The 13387-nt window shown below is 48.7% G+C and overlaps 1 protein-coding gene across 1 annotated transcript in view; it reads right to left on the minus strand.

Annotated features, from left to right (window-relative positions):
- The window catches only part of sema3ab (sema domain, immunoglobulin domain (Ig), short basic domain, secreted, (semaphorin) 3Ab), a 315517-nt gene that overhangs the window by 37486 nt on the left and 264644 nt on the right, over positions 1–13387 (minus strand). The window contains exons 13-15 of the mRNA XM_070897057.1: positions 9013–9104; positions 3943–3984; positions 1919–2076 (exon numbers count right to left, since the gene is read on the minus strand). Coding sequence (XP_070753158.1) covers positions 1919–2076; positions 3943–3984; positions 9013–9104 — 292 coding nt within the window. The remainder of the gene's footprint in view (positions 1–1918; positions 2077–3942; positions 3985–9012; positions 9105–13387) is intronic.

The raw sequence follows: 13387 nt of genomic DNA on the forward strand, positions 1-13387 counted from the left end.
TGAGCACACTCGAGGGGTGGAGGTGAGGCGGTGAGCACACTCGAGGGGCGGAGGTGAGGCGGTGAGCACACTCGAGGGGCAGAGGTGAGGCGGTGAGCACACTCGAGGGGCGGAGGTGAGGCGGTGAGCACACTTGGGGCGGAGGTGAGGCGGTGAGCACACTCGAGGGGCGGAGGTGAGGCGGTGAGCACACTCGAGGGGTGGAGGTGGAGGCGGTGAGCACACTCGAGGGGCGGTAGTGGAGGCAGTGAGCACACTCGAGGGGTGGAGGTGAGGCGGTGAGCACACTCGAGGGGCGGAGGTGAGGCAGTGAGCACACTCGAGGGGCGGAGGTGCAGCAGTGAACACACTCGAGGGGGGGAGGTGGATGCAGTGAGCACACTCGAGGGGCAGAGGTGGATGCAGTGAGCACACTCGAGGGGCGGAGGTGGATGCAGTGAGCACACTCGAGGGGCAGAGGTGGATGCAGTGAGCACACTCGAGAGACGGAAATGGGGATGGGGCGAGCACACTCGAGGGGCGGAGGTGGAGGCAGTGAGCACACTCGAGGGGCGGAGGTGGAGGCAGTGAGCACACTCGAGGGGCGGAGGTGGAGGCAGTGAGCACATTCGAGGGGCGGAGGTGGAGGCAGTGAGCACACTCGAGGGGCGGAGGTGGAGGCAGTGAGCACACTCGAGGGGCGGAGGTGGAGGCAGTGAGCACACTCGAGGGGCGGAGGTGTGGTGGCGAGCGCACTCGAGGGGCGGAGGTGCAGCAGTGAGCACACTCGAGGGGTGGTAGTGGAGGCAGTGAGCACACTCGAGAGACGGAAATGGGGATGGGGCGGAGTCTCTGCCACTGTCAATCATCAGCCTGGCGCTGATGATGTCATGATGCTGGCGATCACCACGTCTCGCCCCGTCACTTAAAGGGGAGGGCTCTGCCATTGTTTTAGTTCGATCCAGTGGGTCACAAAGGAGGGTTTCGGCCGAGCCAGCGTGTGCCAGGCAGCCTGTTGGCGGCCTGGCCGAACCCGGGGCATAACTGTCGGTCCGACTTGGCAGTTGGCCGACAAAAAACCAGATGGCGGCCGCAGCAGTGCGCTCCCCCCTTGAATGGCCACCATGCAGCCGTGTCGCACACACTGCGAGCACAGTGCACTGACAGAAAAAGCTGTCGGGGGCACCGCACAGCGGCCTGAAGATTTTTTGCCCTGAGTTTTGATGGAGGTGCGGGAGATCAGCGGTGCACATGACTCATGTAGGCGGAGTCGGCAGCAGCGCGCGGCCAAAGCAGGGAGCGCCGGAAAACCCACCGAGGAGAATTTCGCGAGCGGCAGCCATTTGACTCCGCCCCGTGGCCGCTGCTTTCGGGAGGATGAATTTCAGCCCCAGATTATAAATCCCAATTTCTTATTTCAAATTTGAGGGGGGCCTCGCCTCTGGAGTGACAGCACAGCAAAGAGGTCAAAGTGGAACAGGTCAGCACCAAACAGCCCCACTTATACCAGCACTCCCCAAAATATAGAAACTTCAACCTCTCGATTGTTCACAAAAGGACAGTCAGAATGTCCCGTGGTCCCTGAATGTGAGAGTGGGCACTCCTACAATGAGCAGCCGTGGATCATTAGCCTGGAGAGAGCCCCAGTCTGGAAAGGGTTATATTGCCGTGTAAAGAGACCGATTGGGCAACTTAGTGAATTGAAGCTGTCACAGAGGGACCCCAGAGCTGCATCGTGACATATTTCCAAACATAATCACCAAGAGCTCCCTCGAGTTGTGCTTCTGCTGTCAGCACTGCCCATCTGCCCAGTGTCTCCTCACTCACGGCTCGCACAGATCTGTGCCACTGCCATTGAAGGCTTCCCACTGGGGCTTTACGCAACGCACCATCTGAACAGCAACACTCTCATTAATCCCAAACCGAAAATCATTCCTACCTCTTGGCGGTGGGGAAATATCGGGAACAGGAGAAGCCATCCCAAGCACAGTAGGGGTCCCTGGCCAAGCAGCACTCGGCACAAGCTTTGCCGTAGACATCACAGCGGTGCAGTGGGAGCTGTGACACACCGATGGCAGAGCCAATGTACAGTTGTTGCTGTGAACAGAAGAGGAAATATTCACAGGAGATAACAGCAGATAGAGACTGATAACGACTCATCGTTTATTATGGATTCTACTTCAGCTGGGCTTATTTCGGGGATTAGGGTTAAGTGCAAAAGCAGTGCTGGCAGTCCATTATCAACATTACAGTTGTGTGAATTAAATGTTGCACCAATCCATGGGAGCCAATCTACACATTCCAAGGCTGAAGTTAAGAAACAATGTTACACAGCTTATTTTCAATTTCAACGTTCTAGTTCCCTGCTTATTTATTCACCTTCATTCTGCTTTCTTCAAACAGTGAGTGCCAATAACACAATGAGGAACAACAGCTTGGAGGAGCTGGAACAATATCAGAACATGGAGCCAAGATCCATGAAGCTATTCTGTGGATCTCACCAGTTCAACTGCTTCCCACTGCCAGATTTCACCGATCACACAGCAGCATTCAGCCTTCAAACTGAATTTTAAAGAAACTGGGATAAAATAAAATCAATCTAAATTTTAATTCTGTTTTTTAGTAACTGTCTGAGGAAAGGAGCTTCATGCATATCTCGACTCCCTTTCTGCAACACTGAATCGCTTTGGGATTTCATGCAATTTTACATAATTTGAAGCCCTTTTACAGCCAGGGTATTATAATCGATATATTTCTCCCTGCCCTGTTCCATTGCTGAACATTAAAACACATTGAATGCTTTCTCTTTCTCACAATGCCTTTCAGAATATTGTTAGTGTGCAAACTGGCCTTCCTTTTTCAGTCTGCCCCTGAACTAGTTCAGCGATTAATTCCTTTTGCGTCTTAAAAATCTATCCCTTTAAACCTCTTCCACACTTTTCCCTTCTGGTATCTCTTCCCAGTTCACCATTCTCATCCATTTCCTCATACTCTTAAGAACATAAGAATAGGAGCAGGAGTAGGCCATACGGCTCCTCGAGCCTGCTCCGCCATTCAATAAGATCATGGCTGATCTGATCATGTACTCAGCTCCACTTCCCCACAACCCTTTACTCCCTTTAAATCCCCCAGCATTCCTACTGAAGACTTTAGCTCATCAGCTTATTGTCTCTCACAAACCTGCACCAGCTCCCCTTTGATTACTTGGTGGCCTGCAACATATTCCTAATACTACAATTTCCCCCTTTACTGTCCTTTAATTCTATCCACAGCGACTCAGTACCACTTGCAGTATCCAACTCTTTTGTAATTAGTCTTCCTGAAAGGTATTTTAAAGACTTTTAATTCTATGAAAGAAATCATGTCGTCAATAAATACTTTCACTTATTTCTAATCCTGTGGGCAGTAACCAAAGCCGAAATTGCTCAGTAGTCTTGGTTCGTGAACAAGCCAGGGCACAGGGCATTTACCTAAACCTTTGTTTAAATTTTAAACATAAAAGTAACGAGAAATCCAATTGCTTTTGGACAACAACCTCACTTATATTTATAATAAAAGATTAAACTTATGTGCAAAATGGACACCCGAGCAAGAATACTGATGGATTTCAGCAAACTCCGCTATTGTTGAGGACTGACATTAAAGCCAGGACACACAGTTTTGGAATTCTAACCCTCATTACCATACCCGGTATTTCACTACGCTAAAGCTGCCAGATTGTTGCTATATGTGGAGAGTGGTGATGCTGGCTGCCACCAGGCCAGCTCATACTCTGAGTATTCACTCACCTTTTCCTTCCCCACCCACACGTCGGGGGCATTTCAGGTACAACCAACTACAACTATTCAGACACCCCATACCTGACTGGCTGAGGGCAGGAACTCAAAGCTTAGGCATTGTGAATATTTTCAATTATCTTTCATAGCATCCAATCTGTTCAAAGAACAGTTCACTAAATCTTACCTGTTTTGTAGAAAGTTTCAGTGTTGTGATAGGTGTTGGCTCCTACAAGATAAAAGTGAAGATGTCATCTGTCAGCACTTCCATCTTCTTGATCAAACTTTTAAATACAAGTATTTGCTCAGCTGAATATCTGTGCTCGACAGTCAATCTCACAGTACAGAAAGAGTATAGGAACATAACTAATGTGCCTTTAGTTACATGCTGCCCAATCAATATGGTAACTATCTTTGCTGTTATTTAGAATTGTAATGTAGAAAATTCAATGCGCAGTTACCTAAGGATTCCTGGTTAATTATATTTTAATACACTAACACTCACTTTAGCAACAGAAAGGTTTCCTCTTGCTTTAATGTAATTTATAGGCGCTTAACGACAGTTACTGATGGAACATTAGGGGGTAGAGATTCTGCTCTGGATAAATCAGGACATTGCTCCCAAAATGCACTTGAAATTAGGCAAGTTTACACTAACATTAATTTCACAAACGTAAAATCTTCCATTAACCTGTGCAATCGGGCAGCATAATAGAATGTAATCGTTTATTATTTTTCTTCTCATTAAAATGAATCCCTTAATATATTTAAGTGTGGTCACCTGATACGATTTGATTAATACTTCTGAAAATGGGTTTGTCACCTGTGAATAACCTGATTTAAAATCACGGGAAATGACTTTAAAAGCACTATACTGAATCATTTAATGGTTTAATTCGTGCGCGCTATTCAGTCCCTTAGCAAATTAAATATTTTTTGATATGCAAAGCCTTTTAAAACCTTCCCAAACCTGCGGAATCTTGCAGTGTTGATCTGGGGGTGTGGTTGATGTTGTGGGTGAGGTCTGACTCAGACGAATTGAATCTTGAACCAGCGGCAAAGATCGCGGAAAGCACGAGTATTAGTGGTTTCAGGCGCAACACATCTACGTGTTAAATTCCCTGATCTTATGCATTGGTTCGGACGATTTCACCCAAATTACAGGATACAGTGGTTATATACCGGTACGGTAGCTCAGCGGTTATGTTACAGGATCAATAATCCAGAAGCCTGGACTATTGATGTGGGGACGTGAGTTCAAATCCCACCACGGCAGCTGGGGAATTTAAATTCAGTCAAGGAATAAAAAATCTGGAATTAAAAGTTAGTGTCAGTAATGGTGACCTTGGGCTCAAGTTTGCCCAAGAGTTGCTGTTTTTTTTTTGGAGCAACTAGATTTGTTTTTGGAGTATCTTAAAAATCGCAATTCTGCACATTTAATTTGCTTCAGTGTAAGTGAGTGAGTTAGGTTTTTTTTTAAGTTTAATTTTTTTTTCAAAAGGGGGCATTACTGGCCACTTACGCCTGTTTTGGCCATTTAAGCTAGTTTAGACAGCTAAACGTTACTCCAAACTAACTTAGGCCAGCGTATGTGGCCATTTGTGGCCGCACAAAAAACCCTCGTGGTGAGCTAAGAAATCAGCGCAGGTAGCCAGAGATAGCGAGGGGTGGGGGAGGGGGAGTGAAGTGAGAGGACCTTGCAAAGCACTAAACACCTTCACAACAACTAATACATAATCTTGTACTGTAACTTTTGCATAATTTACACATTTCACTATAAAAAGCTTCAGAAAATATACACTTTTTAATATCATTTATATCAGAAGTTGAATTTTGATGGTGCTGACTGCCTTTCTTACTGCTCTTAGCAGCAGACAGTCTCGGAACAACTTTTCTAATTCGAGCAACTGGTTCTTTTTCTAAATCACTTAAAGAAAATCTCCTCCTTCCCCCACCACCCCGCCCCCCCCCCGATCAAACCTCCTCTCCCCCACCCCCCCACCCCGATCAAACCTCCTCCCCCCCCGCCCCGATCAAACCTCCTCCCCTCCCGCCCCGATCAAACCTCTTCCCCTCTCGCCCCGATCAAACCTCTTCCCCCCCGCCCCGATCAAACCTCTTCCCCCCCGCCCCGATCAAACCTCTTCCCCCCCCGCCCCGATCAAACCTCTTCCCCCCCCGCCCCGATCAAACCTCCTCCCCCCACCCCCCCGATCAAACCTCCTCCCCCCCCCCCCCGATCAAACCTCCTCCCCTCCCGCCCCGATCAAACCTCTTCCCCCCCCGCCCCGATCAAACCTCCTACCCCCAGCCCCCCCACCCCGATCCCGATCAAACCTCTTCCCCCCCCCCGCCCCGATCAAACCTCTTCCCCCCCCGCCCCGATCAAACCTCTTCCCCCCCCGCCCCGATCAAACCTCTTCCCCCCCCACCCCCCCCCGATCAAACCTCCTCTCCCCCACCCCCCCACCCCGATCAAACCTCCTCCCCCCCCACCCCCCCCCCCGATCAAACCTCCTCCCCCCCCGCCCCCCACCCCGATCAAACCTCCTACCCCCAGCCCCCCCACCCCGATCCCGATCAAACCTCTTCCCCTCCGCCCCCCACCCCGATCAATCCTCCTACCCCCCGCCCCCCCCACCCTGATCCCGATCAAACCTCCTCCCCCCCGTCCCCCGATCAAACCTCTTCCCCCCCCGCCCCGATCAAACCTCTTCCCCCCCCGCCCCGATCAAACCTCTTCCCCCCCCGCCCCGATCAAACCTCCTCCCCCCCACCGCCCCACCCCGATCAAACCTCCTCCCGCCCCGATCAAACCTCTTCCCCCCCCCGCCCCGATCAAACCTCTTCCCCCCCCCGCCCCGATCAAACCTCTTCCCCCCCCGCCCCGATCAAACCTCCTTCCCCCCCCGCCCCGATCAAACCTCTTCCCCCCCCGCCCCGATCAAACCTCCTTCCCCCCCCGCCCCGATCAAACCTCTTCCCCCCCGTCCCGATCAAACCTCTTCCCTCTCGCCCCGATCAAACCTCTTCCCCCCCCCCGCCCCGATCAAACCTCTTCCCCCCCCCGCCCCGATCAAACCTCCTTCCCCCCCCGCCCCGATCAAACCTCCTTCCCCCCCCCCGCCCCGATCAAACCTCTTCCCTCTCGCCCCGATCAAACCTCCTCCCCCCCCGCCCCGATCAAACCTCTTCCCTCTTGCCCCAATCAAACCTCTTCCCCCTCGCCCCGATCAAACCTCTTCCCTCTTGCCCCGATCAAACCTCCTCCCCTCCCGCCCCGATCAAACCTCTTCCCCCCCTGCCCCGATCAAAAGGCTCCCCGCACCAACCTGTTTCTTGTAGCCCTCAGAATGGTTTGAGTCTTGAACTCTCCAAGATCATCAGGTGTGAATTTAGGTAGTTCGGTTTAGGGGTCTATTTTACTGAGGAAGGTTTCACAGCCCAACATCCCCAAATATGAACACTTTTCCTGCAGGGGCAGAGGTCGGGACTCAGGAGCTGGAGAAGTGTCGGTCCAGAGGAGCATCGGGGGAGGGGTGATTGGGATTCGGGACTCGGGTCCAGAGGAGCATCGGGGGGGGAGGGGCAGGGGTTGGGACTTGGGAGCCAGAGGAGCATGGGGGCTGATGGGGGGAGGCCGGGAAGGTGATTGTCGGCCAGAGGGGAGGATCAGAGGCCTCGGGGAGGGGGAAACAGAGGTTTCGTGGGTGGAATCGGAGGTCTTGGGGTTGGAGGTCAAGGGGAGATTGGATGGCTCAGAGTGTCCGATCGTGGAGTGTGGTTGAAGCAGGGAATGCAGCGGCCGGCCTGTGCAGCAGGCCACTCGGCCAGGGATAGGGCCAGCGAACATCGGGTCATCCCTTCGGCCAGGGATAGGGCCAGCGAACATCGGGCCATTCCTTTGGACAGGGATGGGGCGGCGAGCATTGGGACGCGCTGGGAGAGCAAGGAGCTACTGCGCATGCGCACAGACTCCACTGCACATGCGCATAGCTGCCGGCAATGTTTTTGGCGCAGGGCTGTAGCTCCGCACCCCACGGTGATTGCCATGCCATGCCAAGCCCTAGGACGGTCCACGGAGCGGGGAGAATAAGGAGTTACATTTTCGGCACCGTTTTAGGAGCAGAAAATCGGTGTACCTTGGGTAAGTGCGCCGGAAAAAGGGGTTGGGGAAATTTGGGCCCACTGAAACTACCGGATTGATGTAAAAACCCATCTGGTTCACTAATGCCCTTACCCAGTCTGGCCTATATGTGACTCCAGACCCACAGCAATGTGGTTAACTCTTAACTGCCTTCTGAAATGGCAGCTCACCACCAGCTTCCCAAGGGGCAATTAGGGATGGGCAATAAATGCCGGCCTTGCCAGTGACGCCCACATCTCGGGAACGAATAAATTAAAAAATCCGTGTGCAAAACTCGCGGATTCAAACAGAAACGTCTCCCCTATGCCGTACATTCTTCGGAACAATTGTTTCCAGGCTAGTCAGCATTGTGGGGTTTATACTGGGTGGATCGGCAATCTCAGGTTCAGTTTTGCGTCCGAATGGGTGAAATCCAAATTCTGATCTGAACATTTGGCTTTCCTCCAATTCATTCAGCCCTCGGAAGCTGATTTTGGAAGCTGTAAGAATTTGGCCACCTGTGTTAAAGCCAAAATTCAGACAAAGAGCAAACTCTCCTCTCAAATATGTGTGAAGGCAAGGAACGGATTTCCAATTGTTCTTCAGTTTATGCAGTTTCATTGCACAAGAATTCTTCCATGCTTCTGTACATTTAAATAAAGCCTAAAGATATTGCCAATATTTCTCCAGTTACTTTCTTTAAAAATGAAATCTGTAAATGATCTAGTTATTAAAATGAAGTTGCCTTGTCTCATGGATGTTGCAGTGAATTTGCCCAATACCTGTAGTACCAGGTTCAGCAAAAACTTTCAGCCCCCTGGGATAAATGCTGTTTTTATGAGGATATTCACACATCTGTTGACGGCAGTAGAATGATCTTTGATGGGACTCATTAGATCTTAAGCATGCATTAAATCATCAGGAATCTCCCAGAGGTCAGCGAAGCCAAATTGTGAATGGAACGGTGAGATTACCCAGGTGCTGTGTTAGTAAAAAATGCCAATCATTCTGTCATGCTTGGTGTGACCTCTTTGAGCATCACACTGAAGGACAGAGATGTGATGACAGATAGATTGCTAGTGCCTCTTGCAAGAGAAAGATTTAGGTTAATGAAAGAATGACATCTCTCACCCTCAACACTGCCATTTCCTCCAGTAAGACCTCCTCAAGGTCATGCCAAGTCTCCCGGGGAATAGACACCACCTTCAGAACAGTCCCCACATCTTAAAGGAATGACAGTAAATTGCAGGTTAATTCATTGCTTTGTTCGCCTATTACATGAAATGTTATCTTATAAATCTGTAGCTGGCAGAGATTCATGAAGAACATTCATTACAATTGGCCCAATGCTTTTTATCAGGACCTTAGGATTTGAGATACACAGCAGTTTTTTTCAAATGTACATTTCACAATTTCATTTCCAGAAAAACATCGCTCCCCAAATGCTCTACTGTCATTGCGGAGAACTAACTTACACAGTTTTTTGATTTGAATAAAAAATTGCACAGCAATGTAAATATAAGTCTTCATTTCCAATGTAGTCGGGTTAATGCACCGATCCTGTGATTCCAGCAAGGGGCTGCACTCACAGATAGTGCAGGCTGGAGGGTGGGTTAAACACTGTGACACCAATGCTCCAATGCACCGTCCAGTCGACCATGAATCTACCCGAATATGTTACCGATTGCACAGCACTGAGGGAAGCCTAGACTGGATGTGAAAATAAAGAGAGACTGAAATGCTGCAGTCAATTATTAGCTGAGGTTATGTGCTGAAGTTCTGGAGCAGAGCTTGAACTGACAACCTTCAGCAGTAACAATGCCATGAACTGGAACAAACAAATGCAGGAACTTTGTGGCAGGTTCTTGCATGGTGGGGGGTGGGGGGGAGGGAAGGCTGATCGACGGATGAGTAAACCTCAGTCACTCTTGTTAAACTTCCAAGGGCCCCTCAAACTGTACTTTTATTCTCTTTTTCTTCCTTCCTCTCCAAGGTGAGATATTGTTCCACCAGCACTGTACTGCGTGCAGTTCTGGTCAGCACATTACAGGAAAGATGTGATTGCATTGGAGAGGGTACAGAGGAGATTTACAAGAATGTTACCTGGACTGGAGAATTTTAGCGATGAGGAAAGATTGGATAGGCTGGGGTTGTTTTCTTTGGAACAGAGGAGGCTGAGGGGACACCTTGTTGAGGTGTATAAAATTATGAGGGGCCCGGATAGAGCGGATAGGAAGGACCTAGTTCCCTTAGCAGAGGAGTCAGTAACCAGGGGGCATAAGAACATAAGAACATAAGAATTAGGAACAGAAGTAGGCCATCTAGCCCCTCGAGCCTGCTCCGCCATTCAACAAGGTCATGGCTGATCTGGCCGTGGACTCAGCTCCACTTACCCGCCCGCTCCCCGTAACCCTTAATTCCCTTATTGGTTAAAAATCTATCTATCTGTGACTTGAATACATTCAATGAGCTAAAAGTTCAATGCAAATTCATGGGCTCATCCGGGATTTGAATCCGGGACCGCTTGCAAATTTACATTAACAACCCCGAATCGAGAATCATACCCCTAGACCAACGAGCCAACTGCTTTAATCCGACTCTGGGGGATTCGAACACACAACCTTTGAATACCTTACTAAACTACTGACTAGAAGTCCAATGCACTACCCATTGTGCCACAGAGCCGCACAGATTTAAAGTAATTGGTAGAAGGTTTAGAGGGGATTTGAGGGGAAATGCCTTCACCCAGAGGGTGGTGGGGGTCTGGAACTCACTGCCTGAAAGGGTGGTAGAGGCAGAAACCCTCACCACATTTAAAAAGTACCTGGATGTGCACCTGAAGTGCAGTAACCTACAGGGCTACGGACTGAGAGCTGTAAAGTGGGATTAGCTGGAGAGCTCTTGGTCGACTGGCGCGGATACGATGGGCCGAATGGCCTCCTTCCGTGCTGTAAATTTCTATGATTGTATGAAGCATTCCTGCAAGTGAGCATTGTCCACACATGAACCCAGAGTGAGAGCCAGCGCACGTGGTGGCTATCGGGAATATCACAGTGAATCCTGGTTCTGCCCTCACCTCACATACACAGGTGTGCAGGAATAAATGGACCGTGATCAGGAGCAGGAAAGCCGGTTCACCTTTCTCCATGCTAGCCCAACTTCCACACTGGGGAAGATCTCACCGCAGAGAATCGAACTTGGGATCTTGCTGGTTGGTGGAGCTCCACATTGGGCAGTACAATGGAGCCAGTGGGGAGACATGTCTCTCTGTGTGGCTTGTGAAACAGCTGAACTGTGGCTTCAGCCTATCCCTGGTAGCGTGCTCCTTCAGTAATAGTCATTTTATAAACCTGCCAAACTGGAATACTGTCCCGAGGGACAGGCTTACTATTTTGCAATTTTTGAACTAAAATCGTAAAACAAGTTTGACCAAGGCCCAAATAAATCTTTAAACTAGCGTTGAGGTGGGAGCTAACCCACACGTTTCTGTCTCTCTCGGAGTGTATCCCAACTTGTCAGGTGCTGAAAGATATAGGGATTACTGTCCAGACTCATTCTTCCGGATAGCATTAACTTAAAAAAAAAATCAAACTCTAACTGTTTAGAATCAGTAAGAAATCAGCAAAGAACTATTTTACCTCTTATGAGAAAACATTATATAAAGAGGCTCACACCGGAAATATCAAACTTGCCTTGATTAAAGAAATATCTGGAGAATATCACTTCAAAAGTGATATTAAGAAACCTTTTGTCACTGACATATTGTTTTTTTTTTGAAAAAGTATTGCTTTAATCTGCTGAAATGGTTGTCTAATTAGACTGGTAAATAGATTGTTTTCAATGCTGTGCGATCAGGGAGATGGTGTGAGAGCCTCGAGTCAAAGTCCAGAAGAACCAATCAGATTTTTGGCAATGAGCCATCTCCTGACACCAAAGCTGAAGAGGTTTGACGATTTAACATTGACGTGCTCTGTTTAGCATTGCACACAATTCTTAACACAATGCGGAAGGTCACGTTTTGCATTGATCCCAGCTCTGGGCTGGATGTTAGATTGCATTACTCCATCGAATTGTTCAATGCACAAGTACTTCATCTTCAGCCCTGAGCTCCACCACACTCCCCACTTCAGGCTCAAACGTTGTGCAGCATTAACCTTTTCATTGCTCCGAATGTGGAAGCTGAGCTTGAGTTTCATTTTATCTCCGGTTCAACATTATATAAAGAATCAGAGTCACTCTAATATAATTACACTAGAGTGACTATATGCAAGTAAATCCAACCAAGGGAGCTCAGATGCATCATAAGCTGTGAGTATAAGAACATAAGAATTAGGAGCAGGAGTCGGCCATTCGGCCGCTTGAGCCTGCTCCGCCATTCTATAAGATCACGCTGATCTTCTACCTCAACTCCACTTTCCTGCCCGATCCCCATAACATTTGATTCCCTTAATATCCAAAAATCCATCGATCTCTGTCTTGAATATACTCAAAGACTGAGCCTCCACAGCCCTCTGGGGCAGAGAATTCCAAAGATTCGCCACCCTCTGAGTGAAGACATTTCTCCTCATTTTAGTCCTAAATGGCCAACCCCTTATCCTGAGACTGTGATCCCTGATTCTAGACTCCCCAGCCCGGGGGAAACATCCTCCCTGCATCTACCCTGTCAAGCACTGTAAGAATTTTGTATGTTTCAATGAGATCACCTCTCATTCTTCTAAACTCTAGAGAATATCGGCCTAGTCTACTCAATCTCTCCTCATAGGTCAATCCCCCCATCCCAGGAATCAGTCTGGTGAACCTTCGTTGCACTCCCTCTATGGCAAGTATATCCTTCCTTGGGTCAGGAGACCAGAACTGTACACAATACTCCAGGTGTGGTCTCACCAGGGCCCTATATCATTGCAATAAAATGTTTTTACTTTTATACTCAAAACCTTTAGTAATAAAGGCCAACATACCATTTGCTTTCTTAATTGCCTGCATGTTAACTTTCAGTGATTGGTGTACAAGGACACCCAGGTCCCTCTGAACAGCAACATTTCCCAATCTCTCACCATTTAAAAAATACTCTGCTTTTCTATTTTTCTGACCAAAGTGGATAACTTCACATTTCTCCACATTATATTCCATTTGCCATGTTCTTGCCCACTCACTGAGCCTGTCTCTATCCCCTTGAAGTCTCTTTGCATCCTTCTCACAACTTACATTCCCACCTAGCTTTGTATCATCAGCAAACTTGGATATATTACATTTGGTCCCCTCATCCAAATCATTGATATAGATTGTGAATAGCTGGAGCCCCAGCACTGATCCCTGCGGCACCCCACTAGTTACAGCCTGCCGACCCGAAAATAACCCGTTTATTCCTACTCTCTGTTTTCTGTCCATTAACCAATCCTCAACCCATGCTAGTATATTACCCCCAATCCCATGAGCCCTAATTTTGTTTAATAACATCTTGTGTGGCACCTTATCGAATGCCTTCTGAAAATCCCAATACACCACA

Source organism: Pristiophorus japonicus, chromosome 13, assembly GCF_044704955.1.
Source record: "Pristiophorus japonicus isolate sPriJap1 chromosome 13, sPriJap1.hap1, whole genome shotgun sequence".
Classification (NCBI taxonomy): Eukaryota; Metazoa; Chordata; class Chondrichthyes; family Pristiophoridae; genus Pristiophorus; species Pristiophorus japonicus.